Below are 22,406 nucleotides of genomic sequence, written 5' to 3'. Positions count from 1 at the left end.
CTATTCTATATCACGCTGCAGCATTTCATTACGGACGGCATGAACTTTGTTCCACCTTTTGATTTCATTTCGCAGCACCCGTTCTGCACCAACAAAATTAGTTCCATTATCACTAAACATTTCCTTTGGTTTTCCGCGACGATTAATGAACCTCGAAAATGCTCGGATGAAGGAATCCGTTGTCAATGAATAAGCCATTTCCAAATGGACCGCTCGTGTTGCCATACAAGTAAACACGCAAACGTATCGTTTGACTTCGCTTCTACCGGATTTAACTAGGACCGGCCCCATGTAATCGACCCCTGTCCATGTAAACGGTGGAAATCCTGGCGTAACTTGTGACGCAGGAAGTGGGGCCATAACTTGACTTCCCGCCTTATTTGCCCGTTGTACCTTGCAAACCATGCATTGACGCAGTGTTGACTCCACGGTTGCTTGGCCCCGTATGATCCAGTACGTTTCGCGAATGGCTGCCAACACATGCAAGGTACCTTCTTGTTCATGATAAAAGAATTATCAAGCGTGTTACATGGTGGTCACTTGGTAAAATACTATCAAGTGTTATTAATAATCGACTCAAAGCCATTGTACCCTCGGTCATTTCTCGCTGGCAAAACGGATTCGTGAAACAGCGCTATATCGGAAACAGTATTAGACCGTTCTTCAACATTGTTTCTTCGGACCACAGTTTCTACAAATGATTTTTACTTTATATAACAATGCAAATGGAGTTGTCATCAACAACAATAAAATGTCTAAATCATTTCAAGTTAGAAGAGGGGTAAGACAAGGGGACCCACTTTCGCCAACATTATTCTTATTCGCGATTGAAACACTCGGCTTAGCATTGCAACTGTGTAAACATATTAAAGGCATTGACATCAATGAAATCAGCTACGTGTCAATGTATGCGGATGACACCCTAGTTATAACTGACGGCTCAATAAAATCAATTACAAATGCAAAGAAAATCCTAGGACTATTCGGAGATCTATCTGGATGCAAATTAAACAGCAATAAATCTAACGCTTTTTACATTGATTAAAAAGGGAGTGCACCGACAAACCATTGAATGGAAGAAAACTAACGTGGCCGGTTAACAACTTCACCTATCTAGAAGTAACACTACCAATACGAAACATTAAAAAAAACTGTTTAATATAAATTTCGACAGTAGCCTAGCGAACACTAAAAATGAATTATAGTAGGGAGGGGGAAGATTGGACACTTTGTCAGAAGAGACTCTTTTTTAATTTTTTTTTACAGACTCCCATTTAATGATAATCAGAAAAAATTGGTACAGAATTATTTGACAGTGTTGTCACGACTTTATAAAACGCGCGCCAAAGCTTATTACTAATTTTAAATATTAAAAAAATACGAAAAATAGAAACAGTATTTTTTGAACAGATAAAAAAATGCGAAATAGTAAGGCGCTAATTTTGAATGCTCGCCGATGAAAAGTTGTAGTTTTTGAGTGTGAATGATTAAACTAGTTTCATAGATTCATAAAAAAACTTGAATATTTCATGAAGTTTGTTTTTGTCAAGTAAAAGTAGTTTAAGTTTTGTATAAAAAATTGAATGATTTAGGAAAGACAAATAACTAGGTGTTAATGAGACTCAAATCAGGGTTGAAGTTAGCGTAATAATTACGTTTTAAAGTTGCACGTGCATAGTTTACATGGCAAAGAAACTAGCACAGGCTGTTAGTAACTACAAGTTGCAGAATAATACTAATGTTAAAAACTTTTAGACTCGTGTCCCATCTTTCCCCATGTTATATCTTTGCATGTTTTTAATGCCAAATTTTCAAATTTTGTCAGTAATTTCATAATTTATACAACATTGGTAATACAAGCATCACTTATTTTGCATTATAAAAGAATGGGGAGAGAGTATGCTCGAAAAACAAGCAGAGGAACTTGGACCGAAAAAGACATGAGAAATGCCTTGTTAGAAAAAAATGTAATGGTAGCATAAGAGCCCTTGCCACTAAATACAATTTGCCGAAAAGTACATTGCATAGACATGTTCGTGGTTCACTACAAATCAGTTGGCACTAAGCACCTCGGTCGTTTATCACTAATTTTCAGAAAATGATGAGACGGAACTTGTGTCTTATATTTTGGAATTTGAAAGAAGAGGATTTCCCTTTTTCACAGATATTCGAAAAGTGGTGTTTGAATTTGTCAACAAGCAAAACATCAAAAACAACTTTTCTTCTGGTATGGCTGGATTAGACTAGTGGAGTGGGTTTCGATTAAGACATTCTTACAATACGCAAGCCACAAGCAATGGGAATTCTAAGGGCAATCAATTTAAACAGATTCTCAGTAAACCGTTACTTTGATTTGGTGAAGAATACAATGCAGAAATTCGATTTGTTTAATAAACTAGGTGCCATATGTAATACGGATGAGACAGGGCTAATTTTAGTTCCAGGAGTTCAGAGAATAGTGGGGAAAAAGGTTTGAAGGCATGTAGTCAAATAACATCAGCTAAAAGGGGTGTTATGCAAACTGTAGTTATGTGTGTAAATGCTTTGGGAGATTACATTCCCCCGATGATTATATACAAAGGAAACGACTTAATCCATCTTTGCAGATGGGTCAGCTTCCTGGAAGTATTGTTCAGTTGAGTGAGTCTGCTTTCATTAATAAGGAAATATATTTTATATGGATGCAGCATTTCGTAGAATTTAAAAGACCGGGCAAAGATCTTTTGATAGTGGATGGACACCGATCTCACACCTTAAACATCGATGTTTTAAAATATGCATCCGAAAATAATGTTGAAAGGATAAGTTTGCCTCCCCACACCAGCCACTACCTGCAACAGTTGGACAAGGTCCATTATAAGCCATTAAAGGATCATTACAAGGGAGCAGTTCGCATTCCTTTGAGGAATAATCCAGCTGTTGGACTAAATATCATTTTCCTCATTTATTTACAGAAGCTTATTTTAAAGTCGCAACGATACAGAATGGTATTACATACAGCTTTCCAAACAACCGGGTTGTACCCGTTAAACAAGAATGCCATACCGAAGTCCGCCTATGGTCCATCTGAAAATTACATTATGTAGGTAATTTTGAAGAAACCAGAGACCAAAATGAAGAGGTGAACAGTGTGCAACTACTTTAGAAGAAACTAATGAAATAGGAGTCCGTGAAGCGATCAATATTCAAGATAAAATAACTTTGGACCTAGAAGCTGTTCCGGCTGTCGACATAAAAATTGAGAACATATGCCACAATTTGGATAACTATGCCCAAGTTTTGCCTTACCCCGTGGTTCAAAAAATTAACGAAAACGAAAAACTTTTAACAGCGGAACAAGGCTTCTGACCAGCCTAAATTATCAAAATGATTTGTTCATGAATCAAAACAAGGACATAGCTAGCACAAGTGACTTTAACAATGCAAAAAAAACAAAGAAAAGGAGTGATTAACAGGAAAGAAAAAACAACAACAAACCAGAAAAATAAAGAGAACTTTCCTCCAGCATTAATAAGCTCAAATGACTCCTTTAATAACTGTGCTCTATGTGGTGGTAAATATTTTGAGGATGATATTAATGATAAAGAGGGTTGGATTCAGTGTCAGGATTGTGGCAGTTGGTATCGTGCTGGAGTTTATGGAAAACGCATTGGCCACTTTAAATGGAATGCATGTTAAGTTTTTGCCTTTTTTATAAATATAAAAAATATATATATATGTCTTTATTAAAGAGTTTATTATTTTATGTTCTTAATATTTATATAAATCATATACTTTCATATTAAAAAATAAAAAAAAATTATTTCAGGTATTGGATTTGTTATAAATTTACTGTTATTTTATTGTTCTTGGTGCACAGTCTGTATAATAAAACAAAAATAAAATGTTGTTGTAACATTGTTTGAATCAAGTACTTCCAACAGCATGTTCCTGGGAACATTTCAGTCTTGAGAAATCAGGATAGACACGTAGTTTAAATTGTCCCATCTTCCCCCGTGTGTTTTCAATTTTCTAAAAAATCACTGGGTGTGCGAATCTCTAAATAACTCATTTCGTGTTTTATATTTTTTCCTCGGAGTTTTGCCAATTACTAGGTAGGATATCTCTAATTCGTGGTATTACCCAAAATTCGTAATATTTTTAAAATATTAAAATATTGTGTTACGGTTGTTAATTCCCCTTCATTGTGTTATGCGATATCTATGCTGTATCATTCCAAAATCACCATGCGTTACGGAACCGCCGTTATCTCCATTTCCTTTGTTAACCGCAACGCTAAATTTAATGTTGCTATTTTTAGCTCTGTGCAGTACAGCATTTCTTAGGTATTATTAATCCAGTTTAATCGCAGTGATTAGCGTTGTATTTGTACCTAAGTTCCATTATTCGTAGTGACAGTCTATCACTTGAAACTGTACTAACGCTAATACTGTATTCTATTTGAATAAGGTGAAATCCGTGATCGTGGCCGGGGTTGTTAACCTCAGAAATTATTTGGTCGTTTGGTCTTAGTTCTACTAGTTGCCTTAGTCAATTGGTAATTTGGTTGCAATTGGATTTGGTTTACCCGAATACGTACTATTGCCGCTGTGTACCACCTGAACTGTAAATACACTGTATATACACAAATCGGAGTGGTGAGACAGACTAAATTGCTGATTACGCATAACCGGTTCGATCCAAGCTAGTAGGTCACAGTCAGTGCCTACAGACCCGTACGGATTCTACATATTGGGCAATACGTGCTGAAGTGTCCCATCTTCCCCCCACCCTACTATATAAACACGTGGTCGCGACGTGGACTTACACTTCTGGGAAAAGTCACAATTATCAAAAGTTTAATCATCCCTACACTACTATACAAACTCAGCATGGTACCAGCTCTCGTCCCAGAACAATTCGTGCGTAAACTGAATAGAATGATATTCACATTCCTCTGGGGATCGAGCTGGGAAAGAGTAAAACGAACGGTGTTAGTGAACGATTTTGAAAATGGAGGAACCAACATGATCGATTACATAACTGCGCTCAGAAGTCGATCAATTAAACAGCTACTTAATTCAGACTATAGTGCTCCTTGGAAAGACATTGAAACTCACGTCGTTACTTTACATACGTTACCAGCAGCTCTCGGGTCTAATTTGTCGCAGCAAGACAAAATGTACGAATCGCTCATTTCTCATTGCTGAAAACGGTTACCAGTGGTTCCCAAAGTTTTTTTTAGCGCGACCCAAATCAGAGTTTTATGAACATCTCACGACCCATGGGTAATCCTTTAGCTTGTGGCCACATTTTTAAAGTTATTTTTCGACACAAACGCCAGAGTTTTTAAAATCTTCAACTGTTTGTGTGGATCTTTCAATTTATTATTGAAAAAAAGCCTAAAGTACGACGCACGTAAAGGCTTAAATACGATGCATGTGCCTCTTTAACATTCAAGCCTGTTTTAAACCTCCTACATGCCCAATGATTACGTGTCAATCCTTATTATATATTCAACGTGTGAGTTGCTATTATGTCGTAATTAATTGCCAGGTCAAACCATCGCTGTTATGATGCAATGAATCCACATGTGAATGCCTACTATTTCGTAACAAACAGTCTACCTGGCTAAGAAAAACATGGTAAATATAAGGCTAAACTACAACGCAAATCTAACCCGAATGCTTGAAAAGAAAAAAAATCGTTTTGATAGATTTGAATCACCTTGGCGCGACCCATTTGTCAACCCTGTGCGACCCATCCTTTGGGAACCACTGGGTTAAACTGAACAACTGTCCAACACAACATCAACCGCTGTGGTTTTAAACAAACATGTATTAATCAAAAGAAAAGCAATATTCTACGACGAATGGTCAGAAAGAGGTATAAAAGAACTCTACAAAAGATTTTTACCGGACGATTTAAAAATTCAAATTTACCAAACCAATTAAAGCCCAGCAACATTGGGAAGAAGACGTGAACATATAAGAGGCCGCGTGGTCCGACATTTACAGAAACACGCTCACTTCAACGATTGAAACGCGCCTAAGGTCATTTCAACTGAAATTTAACCTTCGGGCAATTGTAACAAACGTCGACATTCACCGATTTAAAATAACAGACTCTGATTTGTGCACTTTTTGTAGTAATGCCCGAAAACCAAAACTAAGACAGTCCCTAGCGTTACAACGAGATGATCTATTGTTTGGTGTTCGCCGTGACCTTCTTTTAAACTGCTTACTTCTGATCGCTAGATTTGTAATTTATCGTAGTAAAGCGCAAAAACACCGTCCTTCTGTACTTTCGTTTACTAATCTAGTCGCCTCTGTTATACGATCTGAACGCATCATTGCTTTTAATAACTACACATGTCGAAACACCATTTAAAATTGTCAGGTCTTCTCTAGAACCTTCACTTGTTACCGTTTAGTCCTTTTTTTCTTGTCAACTCAGATCTTGTTTACCGCCAAGTCCTTTAATATTTTCATATTTGTATTCTGCTGTTATTATTGCGTATATTAAATAAAGCATTACCTGGACCAGCTGCCTGCCCATACAGCACTGGAAGCGCTTATAAAAATGGCGACAACTGAAATTTGCAAGAAGAAGCATTACACACGAGAAGAACATTATACAGCAAGGCGAAGTTTCTCCGCACTGTTATACAGGGCCCAGTTACAAGAAACAATCAATGCGCAACGCCGCATAAACATCACTCCACTGGACTGGACATATCACATTTTATTGCCTTGATTCCAATGTATTGCATATTTCACCTACGAGTGTCAAGTCATCAGTATCTTCAATCTTGGTGGTCAATCTGGTCAGTGTCTTGTACTTATGTTATGATCCTCAGTTTTAATCAATTGAGTGAATGATCTGACAAGTGTCTCACCAGAATACACAAGCTTACCAACTAAATAAGCTGTTGCATTTTAATTTATGTAGTCAGCACTCAGCGGGAAGTTTGCATGTATGGCTTGCTGCAATATTAAACATGAAAATAGACTGCCTATCCTATGCTATTCTTGGCCATCTGTCCAGCTAAAGAGGAATTAACTATAAAGCTAAGATTAAAACAATCATAATGGAAATACTTTGAAACTTTGATGGTAAATAAAAGTACCCTGGATCTCTGGATAGTAGATATAGTACAATGGGGGAAGATAGGACACTTAAGCACATATTGCCAAATATTTCCAAAATCAAAATAGATGACGGTTTTTGGGTAATACCACGAATTAGTACTACCATCCCTTTATTAATTGACACCAATTTAATAAAATATAATAAAACACACGAGGAGTTATTTAACTATCCGCACAACAAGTGAAATTTTACAAATTCGAAAACACACAGGATAAGATGGGACAGTTTAAAATCATTGTTGATTTTGATTATTAAGTGTATTTATAAATAGGAATATACGTAAATAACACGAAATAATACTGTACGCTTTGAAAATTAAGTCTAAACATTCTTTTTCTTGCTCTACTGCTATAGTTTTTAACATGTTACCTATACATTATATTATTGCATAACAATTGGTATTGTTCGAACGACAATGGGTAATGTTCGAACATCAATGGATAAATATTGTATCCTACAAATGTATATGAACTTGTAATAACAGAAAATTGATAATAACTATTGATAAAGTTTTTTTTTGCTACAAGTTGGGTATTACTACTCTGTTTTTGGCACAAGCCCCTTCTTTTAAATTAACACCAAGTGCAAATGACCAAATTTCGAATATATTTTCAAAATATTATCTTTTCATTATATCAGTATTTTATAGTTAAAAAACCCCTGAGGTTAAAAGCAAATCTTTCAAAGCTTGGCAATGAAAACATACAAAACTACAATGTGGGGGGGGAAGATGGGACATAAAATTGAAATATATTTACATTAGCAGTATTCTACAACTTGTAGTTAACCTACCGAGTTTAACAGGCTGTGCTAGTTTCTTTGCCATGAACTTTATATATATACCTAGGGATCCACATTACAGAATTTCGAATCTTTTTGTATTCGAATCTAATTACGGGATTTGGTATTCTGTTAAATCTTCACACGTCACCTCAAACACTATAATAACAATTTTTGAAACTATCAATATTGAAAAAAAAAATATTTTTGTGTTTGTGGGACTTTCGAGAGTAAACGTTTCGTAACGTCTTTTCATAGCCTGCTATACGTTTCCTGACGCAAAAACTACCCAATGGTACAATTTTTGATCATTTTACAGCTAATGATCCAACAAAGCTGCTATGATACAGTCAATAAGCTGACTTTTGTGGGTAAAATTCATTTTTCCTATAAATATAAAAAGATTCGAAATTCTAGATTCGGAATTCTAGATTCGAAATAAAGTATTCTAGGATATCCTAGAAGACCTAATTATTCTGTAATGTGCATCACTATATATACCGTTAAACTGGTATTTTTTTGTTGTTTTTATCTTAAATTAATGTCATATTGACCCCTGCCTGTTTTCTTTATGCTTATATCTCAGTATTTTTTTACAAAACTAAAACTAGTTTTATGAGACAAAATCAAACTGTACGAAATATTCAAGGTTGTTTTATGGAGCTATGAAACTAGTTTAATCGTTCGCACACGCAAACTAAAAAAAATCATTGGCTTTACTATGATTTAGCGAGCATTAAAAAATGGCACCTCACTATTTCGAAATTTTTTTACCTGTTCAAAGTATACTGCTTCTATTTTACATATTTTTTTAATATTTAAAAACAGCAATCAGCTTTGACGGGCGTTTTATAAGGTCGTGATAATACTGTCGAATAATTCTGTAACCTTATTTTCCTGATTATCATTAAATAGGGGTCTGTAAAAGAAAATTAAAAAAGAGTCTCGTCTGTCAAAGTGTCCCATCTACCCCCCACCCTAATATTGTATCTTTCCTGGACTGGATGATGACAAAATTACAAATGAAATTTAGCAGGAAAGGAATATTTCTTTAAACCGTCGGAATCAAACTTTGAGAACACGCAACATGTTGTTCCTTGGAATGGACTGCAGTCATCTTGACCGCTATTGCTTACATGTGGTAAACAGAAATTTGTGTTTTATCACCTGCATCATACCCACTTGTACAACCTGTCTCACAACAAACCATACACATGATTTCTCACTATATCTTGCATACAAGCATTTTGTTATACAAAATGTATACATGTAACCTGTTCTAAACTGACATTACCTTTACCAGCATATACAAACCACAAAAGAGGTAGCATTTCTTTTTAATTTGGCCCACCTTTTTTATTGAACAAATGTAAATGTGTTTTTTAAAATTACAATGTAACCAAAAATAAACTCATATTATAATTTCTAAATTTATGTCACCTGTTGCAACTTTTTAAGAAGGGAAATTAAAAAGTTATCTTTAATTTTGATTAGCTTTTGGCATTGACTGTGTTGATCTGTCCTGCTATCTCAATAACTTTTACATCATTTCTGAAGGTTTTTTTAATAAAGCAAGAAATAGGCCTTTTATGAGATCAATATTAGAATTCTCAAACAAAAAAATCCAAGTCAAAAAGGAATTTTCAAAAGCAAGCAGTCTATTTAAATTTAAAAATAAACTGCGAAGTGGTAGCGGTAGGTCTTGTAGTTCAGAGAGTATTTATAGTTAGGATATTTTAAGTTTTGTTAAAATGTCTGAGGGACTTAATTTAGAACCAACAACACAGGCGCGCATACCCAAACAAACACAGCTTCAGTTAAAATTTTACACTGGTGGCCAATCATACACGTAATACAAGCAAGCTAAATAAAAAAAATAAACATTTATACTGTACTAACTGCTAAATCTCCGAGCAAACATTTTCTAATGTGATAATTCGTCAAATAACTCATCAAAACTATTTAAAAAATACGTGGATGTATTATTAAAAAATAGCGACCACACAAGCACAGTTTTAACAAAACCGTCGCCTAACTTTGCTAAATCAATACAAAAAGATACGTTGCTAAGGGCTTAGCTTGGAAGACATTTTCTCGGTCGCCACCTATCGGATTTTTTGTGAAAGGTGATCTATTATAGCCATAGAAATAAAAAAGAGTAGAACGCGCAACTGCCCAAAACCGTGATATATTCTTTTTTCTATTCACGTGACCGCCAACTCCGTCCCCATTTCGCTTGGTCTCCATTTTAAAAGATGGGCGCACAGTGATTTTAGGAGGTTTTTAGAAATATATATATGTTTGAAAATAGTTATTTTTCCCTATAAACCTAAATTAAGTCAAAAAACGAAGAAAAACTACATAAAACGACCTGGCTTGCATTGACTACAATAGTAAACGGGAACGAGTCGTGAAAGAGAGAGTGTATCATGCTCTCTCCTTTACCGACATTAGAGATGCGCGTTCTATTCTTTTTTATTTCTGTGATTATAGCTTGTAACGTGCTCACGCATTAGATCTTTGATCTCTTGTTTACGTGTATCCCTAATAAAGAATACATTTATTAATCAAAACCATGGCGACCTCTATAAACTGAATAATAAATTAAACATTTATACTGTACTAACTGCTAAAACTCCGAGCAAACACTATCTAATGCGATAATTTGTCAAATAACTGATCAAAACTGTCTACAAATCGCACAAGCGCTGCAAAACCATCCGCCTCCAGTTTCGAGAGGGGCGCCGACGGTGTCCAGGTCTGTTATAGAGGGCGCCATGATCAAAACTAATAATGATTTTAAATTGTCCTGTCTTATCCTGTGTGTTCGAATTTGTAAAATTACACTTGTTGTGCGAATTGCTAAATAATTCCTCGTGTGTGTTTTATTATTTTTTTTAATTGTTGTTAATAAATAAACCAATGATAGTACTTTAGACACCTGGTGTTGGTATATTGTTTATGAGCCGATTGAGGGTAAGCTGCAGTTGACTTCGTGCGCTCGCGGGTGTCTAAAGCTACGTCCTAGTCTAGGTTATCTAGGGGTTTACGCCAGCCTAACATTTTGGTGGAGAGCAAATGTTTTATAGTTGTATTTTGGGTTTGAAACAACTTTTTACAACACAAAACACGGGAAGGTACTGAATAGCTTTATTTTTCAGAATTACGCCGCGTAAAAATACAACGATCTACTATAGCCCCGCTACCTTTAATTGTTATTTTTAGACTCTGACTTCTCGCAGATCCGACTTTATAGGCTGTAGCGGTTAGCTATATCGTAGATTCTGTTTATGTTTTGAATGTCCTTCGTATTTCTCAGCTTAATGCGAAAATTATAACCTTCCTTGATTTTCATTGAAGCTTAATCCAAATGAATGTATTTATTTTGGTATATTTAGTGAATCGAATAAATGTCAGAATAGCATGCAGGCGACTTTATACAAAGACGGGTAAAATGCGTTACGAATAAGAGAATGTGACATCACACAGAATCGACCGAAAGTTCTCTCTCTTCCATCGTTATTGTCCTGCTTTAATGTACATGGCTGAATGTAGACTTTGCCCAAGGAATGTAGGTTACACGGGTTCATGGCTCTGGACTCGTAATATTCGGCCCTACCCGTTCCATGGATATAGGTCGGATTGCTACACTACAACTACATTCAAAACTCCATTCGTCGCCTATCACCAGCGTTTTTGTCACAAAATTGTGTGATTTGGCTTTACTAAATCGAAATGGTAAATTATATTATTTGTATGTTTTCACCAATAACCCTGATGTAAACTCAAAATTGGGGAGGTGCATAGCTCCTCAGACCCCCCTTGGCGACGCCCATGTAAACTCGGTTAACGGCAGGGTACGTCCGCAGCGTTGTGGGAAAGTTAGCGCACGACGTCAAACAATGTGGTAAATATTGAGGACAATGGAAGTTGTGTGACGTAATACTACGAAAGGCCGCTACAATAGTACTAATTCGTGATATTCAAAACGCATCATATATTTAAAGTTTTGAAATGTTGGGCGTAAATCACGTGACAGCAGTATGATGTCATGTGTAGAGGGAAAACTATTCGAGTCTTTCAGCGGCTGAACAGGATAATATTGAATGTGTATAAATGAATGTGGGGCACAAGAAGGCTGTTTTGTATTGCTCTTGCTTGGTGTTTTTGTCGTTTAACTGCTTTTTTTTATTTAAACAATCTTCTCTTTATTCACACGAGGATAAAGCAAATCACATCAATTTATTCATTGTCGATTTAAACTTGTAAGCCCAGTTTCGAATACTTTTAGTAACGGTGCGGAACATATTTTGCCGCGGGGCAGCAAGCGTTTGTAGCGAGAATACTTCTATGTTTTTATTATTGACTTTAATCCTAAAGGTATCAGATCAGGTTTCATATCAATTTGTTTTGTGTGCTGCAGTATTTAAATATTTCAAAATTATCACCCATATCAGAACAATTTAAAAGTGTTATGAACATAAAAAGATGAACTTGCTTTGTTTCCTCGTTTTAACTTTAGTTGTTGTCAACTGTACACAAGTGAATCAACGATTAAATGGTAAGATATAGTTTTTTTTATGGCACTTTGTACACTGTTTGTTGGAGTAAAGTACTATATTTATACAACGAAACATGGTAAAGGCGGTGTACGCGTTTCAACTTCATGCGAAGGCGGGATTGTGGTACTTGAATGCAGCCGTGATTTGAAGACGTACGTAGTGAAAGCGGAGTACGGCACAAGCAGCTCATGCATGAATCACCATGTGGGAGCTGTAACTTCTTGTGGCGTGATGGTGGTAACTTCACAGATCCGGCTCTTGTGCACTGGAAAGTACGTATGTCACGTTAATGTTGATGGAACAATGATGCTAAACACGGCGTCACTTGAAGCTCGATTGTGTTTAGCAAATTCTGAAAATCATTTGGAAGTTCAATATCGATGTTTGTCAGGTAAGATATCAAGGTTTTTATTTAACAAATATAATTAGGCTGATAACCTAATGATTTAATTACATGGCCTTCCAAATGAGTGCTGGGTCATGTTGATTATTGCGCAATGCGAGCTTGCTAATGAATTCATTTGTTAGTACACGTTTTTTATTTATATTCCCACTGTAATGTAAACAAAGCCTAAAGATACCGATTACTTTGTTACCAGCAGGTCCCGATGTATGGATTACTTATTTCACTAGTGTTGTAATCGTTAGTTGTTCCATTAAATGTGCGATTTTATACACTATGTTTAGATAAGACTACGCTTATTTTAAAATATTTCATCAAGTTGAATCGATTAATTAAAGTTTACAGTACATTTTAGATTTACTTTATTTAACTAAACTAGAATATATAATTGTTAGTTACTGAATAATTAGTCGTTTTTATACACCATAGTTTATAAAACTAAAAAAGCTAGTAGGGGAATATTCAACATAATGTAATCTAATATTTATTGTTAAAGGTACATTCTTTATTTATCGCTGATTTTGTTCAAGCAGAAAAGTAATTGTCAATTACTCGCCAACGAAATGGTTTACAATATGAATGTTTGCTATAAAATTCACGAGTATATAGTAGAGTGGAGGGAAGATGGGACATTTAAGCATATATTGCCCAATATCTCTAAACTCGAAATACATAACAGTTTTGGGGTGAAACCATGAATTAGTACTATCATACTTTTATTAAATGACAAAAAGATGAGTTATTTAGCGATCCGCACAACAAGTGTTATTTACAAATTAGAAAACACAGGATAAGATGGGACAGTTTAGAATCCTTGTTAGTTTTGATTAATACATGATTTATTACTAGTAATACACGTAAATAACACGAAATAATACTGCACGCTTTTTAATACTGTACGCTAAAATCAAGTTTAAACAATCTTTTCCTTGCCCTACTTCTGTAGTTTTTAACATGTTACCGACATTTATAGTATTGTAGAAAATTGTTTAAACGATAAGGGGTTGAACTTCAAAATGTAACCTACAAAATAATAAAGTTTACATTTTTGCTACAAATTGGGCATTGCTACACTGTTTTTAGCACAAATTTTATCTTGTTATTATATTAGTATATTAGAGTAGGGTGGAGAAGATAGGGCACCTTTTTATTTTCTTGTCCCATTTGGTAGTAAGCAAAGAACATTCAAAGAATTAACTTACCAAAATTAACCGGCAGTGCTAGTTTTTTTGCCCTGTAAATAACTTTAAAACGATATTTTTTGTTGTTTTTAACCCAAATTAAATTCATATTGACCCCTTTTCCTCATTTTATTGAACAAAATTTAACCGTACGAAATATTCCTTTTTTTATGAAGCTATGAAACTGGTTTAATCGTTCACACTCGCAAACTGCACAATTTTATCGGCTTTACTACGATTTAGCAAGCATTCAAAGTTAGTCCCTTACTATTACGCATTTTTTACCTGTTCGAAAAATGCTGTTTACACTTTAGACTACTCTTTTTTTAATGTTTAAAAACGCGTGTTTTATAAAGTTGTGATAACACTGTCGAATAATTCTGTAACATTAATAATCTTATTGTAACTAAATGGGGGTCCATAAAAAGAAAATAAGTACTGGGCAATGTTAATATGTGCAACAGTCAACGAATAAAATCAACTGTAAAAGCAGTTTACCTTTAGATTGTTCACCTCCTCAAGTACAAAACGATGTGGCAGTTATTGGAAACTCATATGCTGTTGGCTCCAACGTTACGTTACACTGCCCGTTAGGTTTTATTCCAAAAGACACTCATGGAACTTTTGTTCAACGCATCAGATGCACCGAGAATGGAGAATGGGATGCGCAATCTATATCATGTGAAGGTAACAAATTTGTAAAAAACTATGAATGATTGCAAAAAAATATGCCTGGTTGTTATTTTGATGATACTTGGAATTTGTACTATCATACCTTCATTAAATGACAACACTTCAAAAAATAATAATAATAATAAAACACTGGAAAGTTGTTAAGCGATTCGCACACGTGATGCAATTTAAGCGATATGCAAACAAGAGGAGTAGAAACGGACTTTTCGAATTCCTTTTTAATTGTCATTAATAAATATTTATATATAACGTCAGTGTGTTATGATAACTTGCCATTAATTTAAATAAAGAATATTTTTTCTAGGGAGTTTAAAGATTTTAACAAACCCACGTTTATCGCAAATATTTTGTGATTGTCGCTTGAAAAATAAAGGTTGAAACGTAAACTTTGTTTCAACGTTTTTGTGTTTTGGAGTAAAGTTTTAAATCTAAATCACTCGCAAAAGTTAAACGCATGCTAAGCCTAAACTACGACTTACATAAAAAAAAACGAAATATAGTACTGTGGGGTAAGATGGGACAACTGTTGCAAATACTATTCAAATATCTTGATTGTGTTTTAAAAAATTAACAACGGTTTACGGGAGTCCTGGTGATATAGATTATAAGAATTTTAATCTTCTTTGTTTAATGTTTACTATCAAATGAGATCTCGTCTTAATATTTGCATCTTCTGCTATTGAACAAATGTTGTATATTGTTTCAACACCAAATTTTAACATTTAACAACAGTTATTAACTTTGCCGGGCACTTTTCGATCGTGAAAATATTACTGTTACATTGGTTCTCGTCCATCACCACTTGATAAAGACGAATTAGTAAAGTGTCTTATCTTACCCGAAAAAATAAAGTAAACTAGAATGGGGCCTAGGTTTTAATGCATTTGTACGAACGAATATTTAATAATTTATGTTCTAACAATGCAAATTCGTCTTTATCAAGTGGTGATGGACTATTTCAACAAAATCAATTTTGCTCTAAAAATACGTTTTGTTCGGACAGTAACATACTTGGTTAGGGCTTTCTAAGCAGGGAGTGACGGAACGAACTTTAGGGGTCGCCGAGAGTATATGGCAATTTTACGCAAAGTACCATTATATTGTCCAGAGTATAGCGTAAAGTTTTTGTTCGCGATCAAAAAGTTTGGGAAACCTTGCTGTAACAAAGGGTAAAATATTGTTTTGAATCATATATAGTAGGGTGAGGAAAGACGGATACGGCATAAACGTGCTCTTTAAATCTCCTTTAACCGGTACCCCATTAAGGATGGATGTTACAGTGATATTCGACAGTATTCTCACGGTACAATATAGCTTTATTATTGCTAAATAAAAATAAAAAAATATCGTTTTAACGTTATATGTATAAAGTTTACATGGCAAAGAAACTAGCAAAGCCAGTTGAATTTGGTAGGTTAACTACAAGTTGCAGAATACTATTAATATAAAAAATTCAATTCTTCGTTTTATCTTTTCCCACATTGTAGTTCCGTAGGTTTTCATTGCCAAACTTTGAAAGGTTTCCTTTTAATTTAGTCATTTATACCTCAGGGGTTATTCAACTACATAAAACCCGATAATAATTTATTAAGGGTAATAAACAATTTTCTGTTGTTGCAAGTTAATATGCATTAGAAGGATACAATGTATATCCATTAATTTCACACAATACCAATTATCGATTAAAAAATATCTATTTTATACAATAATATAATGTATGAAACATGTTAAAACCTAAAGCAGTGTAGAGCTGGGAAAAAAGAAAGTTTAAATTTGATTTTGAAAGCGTTTAATTTTACTTCGTTTTATTTACGTTAAGTTCTTATTCAAAATTAACAAGGATTTTAAACTGTACCGTCTTATCCTGTGTGGTTTCGAATTCTTAAAGTTACACCTGTTTTGCAAACCACTAAATAACTCCTCGTGTGTTATAATATATACTTTGGTATTGTTGTCAATTACACAGTACCAATTCGTGGTAATACCCAAACACTGTCGATTTTGAAAATATTAGGCAGTATGTGCTTAAGTGTCCCACCTTCCCCCACTCTACTATACGTGTTATCATTTTCAACAAATTCATTCATTAATCAAAATATAGAGCGGTCTTAAATGAACGAAGATTCATCTTTGGGCTATCATCATTTCGTAAGAACTATTTTAAAAACTCCGTTTTACTATATTATTATTCGCAGACTTGGATGAATGTGCTGAAGTGAGACAAAACAACTGCCACAACAACGCTTACTGTCGAAATACATTTGGTAGCTATTTGTGCTCTTGTAATGTTGGTTTCCATGGCGACGGGTATTCCTGTGAGGTCACGCCTACTTCACCATTTGTTGGTCGAAGTAAGTTGTTATTGTTGCAAAGCACATATTATTATTAGTAAGTTGTTATTGCTGCAGTATTATTTGACCCAGTTTTAAACTCTACAAAGCGTGCGATACATTATGATGTTGCCAACAAAATTCAAAATTTGTGTATTGCTCTAAACTAAAGATATCACTAAACTCTATAAAGGCAAAGTACAGTGGGGGAAGATGGGACACTCACGTAAATATTGCCAAATATTTCTAAAATCAAACTACATGGCGGTTTTGGAGTAATACCACGAACTAGTACTATCTTTTCTTTATTATTTGACAACAATTTAATAAAATTTAATAAAACACACGAGGAGTTATTTAGCGATCCGCACAACAGGTGAAATTTTACAAATTCGAAAACACACAGGATAGAATGGGACAGTTTAAAAGCATTGTTAATTTTGATTCATAGGTGTATTTATAAATAGGAATATACGTAAATAACACGAAATAATACTGTACGCTTGAAAATTAAGTCTAAACATTCTTTTTCTTGCCCTACTGCTATAGTGTTTACATGTTACCTAAACATTATATTATTGCATAACAATTGGTATTGTTTGGACGACAATGGGTAATGCTCGAACATCAATTGATAAATATTGTATCCCGCAAATGTATATGAACTTGTAATAACAGAAAATTGATTATAAGTATTGATAAAGTTTTTATTTTTGCTACAAATTGGGTATTACTACTCTGTTTTTTGGCACAAGTCACTTCTTATAAATTATTACCAAGTGCAAATGACCAAATTTCGAACATATTTTCAAAATATTATCTTTTTATTATATTAGTATCTTATAGTTGAATAACCCCTGAGGTATAAATTACTAAATTAAAAGCACACCTTTCAAAGTTTGGCAATGAAAACATATAAAACTACAATGTGGGGTAAGATGGGACTCTAAATTGAAATATCTTTACATTTGCAGTATTCTGCAACTTGTAGTTAATTAACTTACCGAATTTAACCGGCTGTGCTAGTTTTTTGTCATGTAAACTTTATATAGTAGGGTGGGGGAAGATGGTACACCTTTAGCACGTAATATCACAATATCCTAATTGTGTTTTAAACAATTAACGACGGTTTATGGAAGTCGTGAGGATATAGTTTTATAATTCTTTAAATGTTATTTGTTTACTACCAAATGGTACGAGAAAGTAGAGCTAAAAAGTGCCCCATCTTCCCCTACCCTACTGTATATAATTTTAAAACGATACTTTTTTGTTTTCTTTCTAAATAAAAGTCATATTGTCTCCTAGTTGTTTATTTTCCTGGTGTTTTTATTTTGTTTTCTTTACAAACTAAAACTAGTTTCATAAAACAAAATCAAACTGTACGAAAGTGGTTTTTGAAATAAACAGATAAAACTTCCTAAAATCACTATTAATTTTTTTAAATAATTAAATTTCCGAAACAAAGCGTTAACCTACTAAATAACTAAACTGGCTTAATAAACTTCAATAGTTGGTGTAGTTTTTAAAATAAACAGCTAAAACCTTCAAAAAATACTATGCGTATATATTTTACAATAAAGACCAAGCGAAATGGGGACGGAGTTGGCGGCCACGTGAATAGAAAAAAGAACAAGCGAAAACAGAACAAAAAAAAAGTTATAATACATGTATAAATACATTCTGCGTACTGCTCCACAGTCACCAATGGCGACTAGAACCCGTTTTGTTGGTTACTTCAGATTTGTTTTTAATCGAGCCCAGTCGACCGTTGTAGTAAAAGGATTAATTAATAGAGCAGGTGGGGGTAGATGGGACACCTTTTCATTTTGTTTTCTCTTTTCATTTAGTAGTAAACAAAGAACATTTAATGAATTATAAAACCGCATCTTCACGACTTCCACAGACCGTTGTTAATTGTTTAAAACACGATCCGGCTATTTGGATATTATGTGTTAAAGGTGTCCCATCTTCCCCGACTCTACTATATTATGCTAATTAGTTTCAAACGTGCTCATTCATTAGATCTGTGATCTCTTGTCGGCTTAATAATTGAACCGTGTTTGCAGGTACAATAAGATGTAACGAGCCAGTTATAACCAATAATTCAAAAGTCATCTTGGATGGAGAACGTTCTGATTACCAATACATGGGAAGACCATTAAACATTTCTTGTTCTGAAGGGTTTGTAATGGTTGCTGCCCCCTCAGCACAGTTAACTATTTACTGCAACCAGAATGGAGAATGGTCTAATGCTAATGACACTGAATTTCCGTTTTGCAGAGGTAGATAATTCGATTTTACACTATAAGTTAAGCTTTATAAAATAATACTAATTATTACTTAATTTTGTTAAATATTTTATTTAAAAGCTTAGTATACTGCAAACATGTTACTTCAAAAAAATTCTTTTCACATATATATCTTACCGTAAACAGCTATTACTTGTCAAATAACTGATGATATAAAGTCGAGTATCTTTGGGTCCATGAACGTAATTCATTCCAATGGAACAATATTGACCAATACAGCTGGCGTGGAAGTTCCATATAACACAATAATCACATATAAGTGTAAGCCTGGGTTCATAAACATTGGAGGGAGCTTTCGAAAATGTGTAGGAACAACCAGTATGATATGGACCGGTAGCAATGTGCGTTGCGAGAAAGGTGAGTGAGGGAAGTGATTTTTTATTTATTAAGTAATATAGAAAGATGGGGCAAGACGGTCATAGTATTTTTATTTTATTTTTTGGTCACTTCATTTAATGATAAACGAAGCTTATCCACAGTGGTGGTAATCTAGCTTTATTCTCGCGTTGCGACAGTCGTTATTTTAAAATGTTTCCTACACTATATTATTGGATAAAAATTGGTAAACAGTCTCGTCTGTTTTTGTGTGTTTTCGAATTTGTAAAACTACACCTGTTGTGCGAATCACTAAATAACTCTTTGTGTGTTTCAATATTTCTTGGAATTTTTATTTACCAATATAGGTAAGATAGTACTTATTCGTGGTATCACCCAAAAACCGTGTTTTGATTTTGGAAATATTTGGCAATATATGCTTAAGTTTTCCGTCTTCCCCCACTCTACTATAGACTTCTTTGAAGTGTTGTTAAATAAATAAATGTATGGTAGTGCTAATTCGTGGTATCACCCCAAAAAGTCATATATTTTTAGTTTTAAAAGTTTGGGCTGTATGAGCTTAATGGTTCCTTCATCCCCCACCCTACAATACCTGTTTTACAAGGAAATATAGGAATGTTTGATGTTACTAATTGCAAAGATATTACTGTTCAATTTTAATACAATTATCATTGTAGATAATGGAATACAAGTTCTAACAAATTTTCAAATTGCTTTGCTGGCATCAATAACTAGTGCAGTGGTGATTCTAACAGTTGGTGCGGCTCTTGTTGCAAGTTTTCTCACAAGCTGTAAATCAAGAATATCTCAAGATGTAAACGATGCTAACAACACGTTTTATTGTAGCGACAATTTAAGTCGAAACCTCTCAACAAATCGATTTAACAAAAAAAACGCAGTCAATTGTGTAGGATTGAATTCAGTACAAGTTATGGACAGAGTACACAGTAACTATAATTTTCAAAATTCATATCGGACAACTGTGACGTAACTGCAGAAATTTGCTTTCGTCGCAAACATTTTTATCAAGAATAACTTTATTTAAACGAATCATCATAGCCTAACGTTTTGTATTGAAAATAACCAACTGACAGTTTTTATTAAAAAACATACCTTGTTTTCTTCTTTCTTTATCAATTTATTATTTTTTACTTCCATTCAAATCACCATGGTTATAATATTTATGAAATAAAATTGTATAAAACAAAAAAGATATAAATATTTATATTCTCTGTAAAAACAAGCCTATAAATTATCAGCCTTACTATAACTTTAAAAATATTGTTACAAATATACAAGAATATTGTTGCGCTACTGGAAACTTAAATAATGATATAGTAGGGTGGGGGATTACCCTATCACAATGCTACGTTAATCATGTCAACACTGCGGATACGACTTATCTCATGTTAAAGGGGCATACTAACAAAAAACAAAATTTGTATATTGACAGATATCCTCAAATGTGATCTAAAGGTCATCAATGTTTGAAAAAAACAGTTTCTAAATAAAATGAGTTTTAAAAGCGCAAATTCAACCGCTGGAGTAAAAAATGGCCGTGGCACAGTGCATGGGATTGGAGGGGGGTCCCATTGGAAAAAATCACTCAACCATTGGAAAAAAATCACTCAATTTTGATCTTTTCTAGTTTCTAAAATATTTAGGCAAATTTAATTTTTATTTCTGATTTGGTATAATGAATGCTTCTTCTTCAAAACTATAGTAGGGTGGGGGAAGATGGGACACATATAGCACATAATATTTTAATACCCTGATCGTGTTTTAAACAAATAACAACGGTCTATGGGAGCAGTGAGGATACGGTTTTATAATTCTTTGAATTTTTTTCGTTTACTACTAAATTCGACAAGAAAATAGAATGAAAAGGTGTCCCATCTTCCCCCACCCTACTATATATAAAAAATGTAAAACATAGACTTTATTATGTTTTAATTTTCGATTGAACTAAGCTACATAATGTGCTGACTCGGCACTTTTTCCTTATTAGTTATTTTTTGGCACATTTTATATTAAAATGTTCATTATGTCTTACTCTTACCTACTGTAACATTTTTTACAAAATAATCATGGGAAAATCCCATGCATTGTCGAAACGATTTTTTAGAAGCCCTATCGTTTTGGGAAACTTTGATGGTACCTTTAGGTTACATTTAGGCATCCCTATTCATACACAAATTTTCATTTTTCGTTGGTATGCCGTTTTAATGATATCCCGTCCAGCCGCTTAGAGACTCGCAAATCCTTTCCAGCATTTTATCCCATGACGTCACACTGCCGTCACGTGATTCTGTCTGGCATATAATTCGCCTTTTCCCTAACACAATGACGAAACGAGAACTACCAACTAACGCCACTACCAGCACTGAGACCTTGAGGTCAGTCCATAGGTTCATGGCGGGCGCTTACGAGCCCTTGCCCCTACCGTCAAGTGAGCTTTTGCCCGATACTGTATCGTGTACTTGTATACCAGAAAAGGAATAAAATATAGCAAGATATCATGAACTGTTTGGTTTCTGGTTATAAAAGCAATTTGTAGTACAGTAGGTAAATAGTACCATGTTTACTGTTCTTTGTTTACTACAAAATAGAACGAGAAAATAGATTAAAATGTGTCTCCCCCCACTTTACTATACTTTGTTTATTCGAGGGATCGATGTATC

General features: G+C 34.2%; 3 protein-coding genes across 3 annotated transcripts in view; 2 read left to right on the top strand and 1 right to left on the bottom strand.

Moving 5' to 3' along the window:
* LOC149732028 (uncharacterized) lies at positions 1-876 on the bottom strand. The gene is made up of 2 exons (XM_089883053.1): positions 801-876; positions 1-491 (listed from the first exon to the last, which is right to left on the bottom strand). Exons 1-2 carry the CDS (start codon positions 874-876, stop codon positions 1-3), a joined length of 567 nt encoding a protein of 188 aa, XP_089739179.1.
* A 3,555-nt stretch (positions 877-4,431) lies between these two features.
* The window catches only part of LOC149732025 (tropomodulin-1-like), a 39,886-nt gene continuing 21,911 nt past the window's right edge, over positions 4,432-22,406 (top strand). Inside the window, exon 1 of the mRNA XM_089883556.1 lies at positions 4,432-4,449. The gene's annotated coding sequence lies outside the window, so the exon portion shown is untranslated. The remainder of the gene's footprint in view (positions 4,450-22,406) is intronic.
* On the top strand, positions 11,811-20,944 carry LOC149732027 (uncharacterized). The gene is made up of 7 exons (XM_089883555.1): positions 11,811-12,472; positions 12,556-12,864; positions 14,562-14,744; positions 16,946-17,101; positions 19,147-19,362; positions 19,516-19,746; positions 20,403-20,944. The coding sequence occupies exons 1-7, from the start codon at positions 12,400-12,402 to the stop codon at positions 20,714-20,716; spliced, it is 1,482 nt and encodes a 493-aa protein (XP_089739681.1). The 5' UTR covers positions 11,811-12,399; the 3' UTR covers positions 20,717-20,944.

Source organism: Ciona robusta, chromosome 8 (genome assembly GCF_009617815.1).
Source record: "Ciona robusta chromosome 8, ASM961781v2".
NCBI lineage: Eukaryota > Metazoa > Chordata > Ascidiacea > Phlebobranchia > Cionidae > Ciona > Ciona robusta.
This window is presented reverse-complemented; position numbering and strand designations above follow the sequence as displayed.

Coding starts and splice junctions, on each gene's coding strand:
- LOC149732028 (XM_089883053.1), bottom strand. CDS start 876: ATGCCTTTAATATGTTTACACAGTTGCAATGCTAAGCCGAGTGTTTCA. Junction 492..800: donor TAAGAATAATGTTGGCGAAA/GTGGGTCCCCTT, acceptor ATGAACAAGAAG/GTACCTTGCATGTGTTGGCA.
- LOC149732027 (XM_089883555.1), top strand. CDS start 12,400: ATGAACTTGCTTTGTTTCCTCGTTTTAACTTTAGTTGTTGTCAACTGT. Junction 14,745..16,945: donor GCAATCTATATCATGTGAAG/GTAACAAATTTG, acceptor TATTATTCGCAG/ACTTGGATGAATGTGCTGAA. Junction 19,363..19,515: donor TGAATTTCCGTTTTGCAGAG/GTAGATAATTCG, acceptor TACCGTAAACAG/CTATTACTTGTCAAATAACT.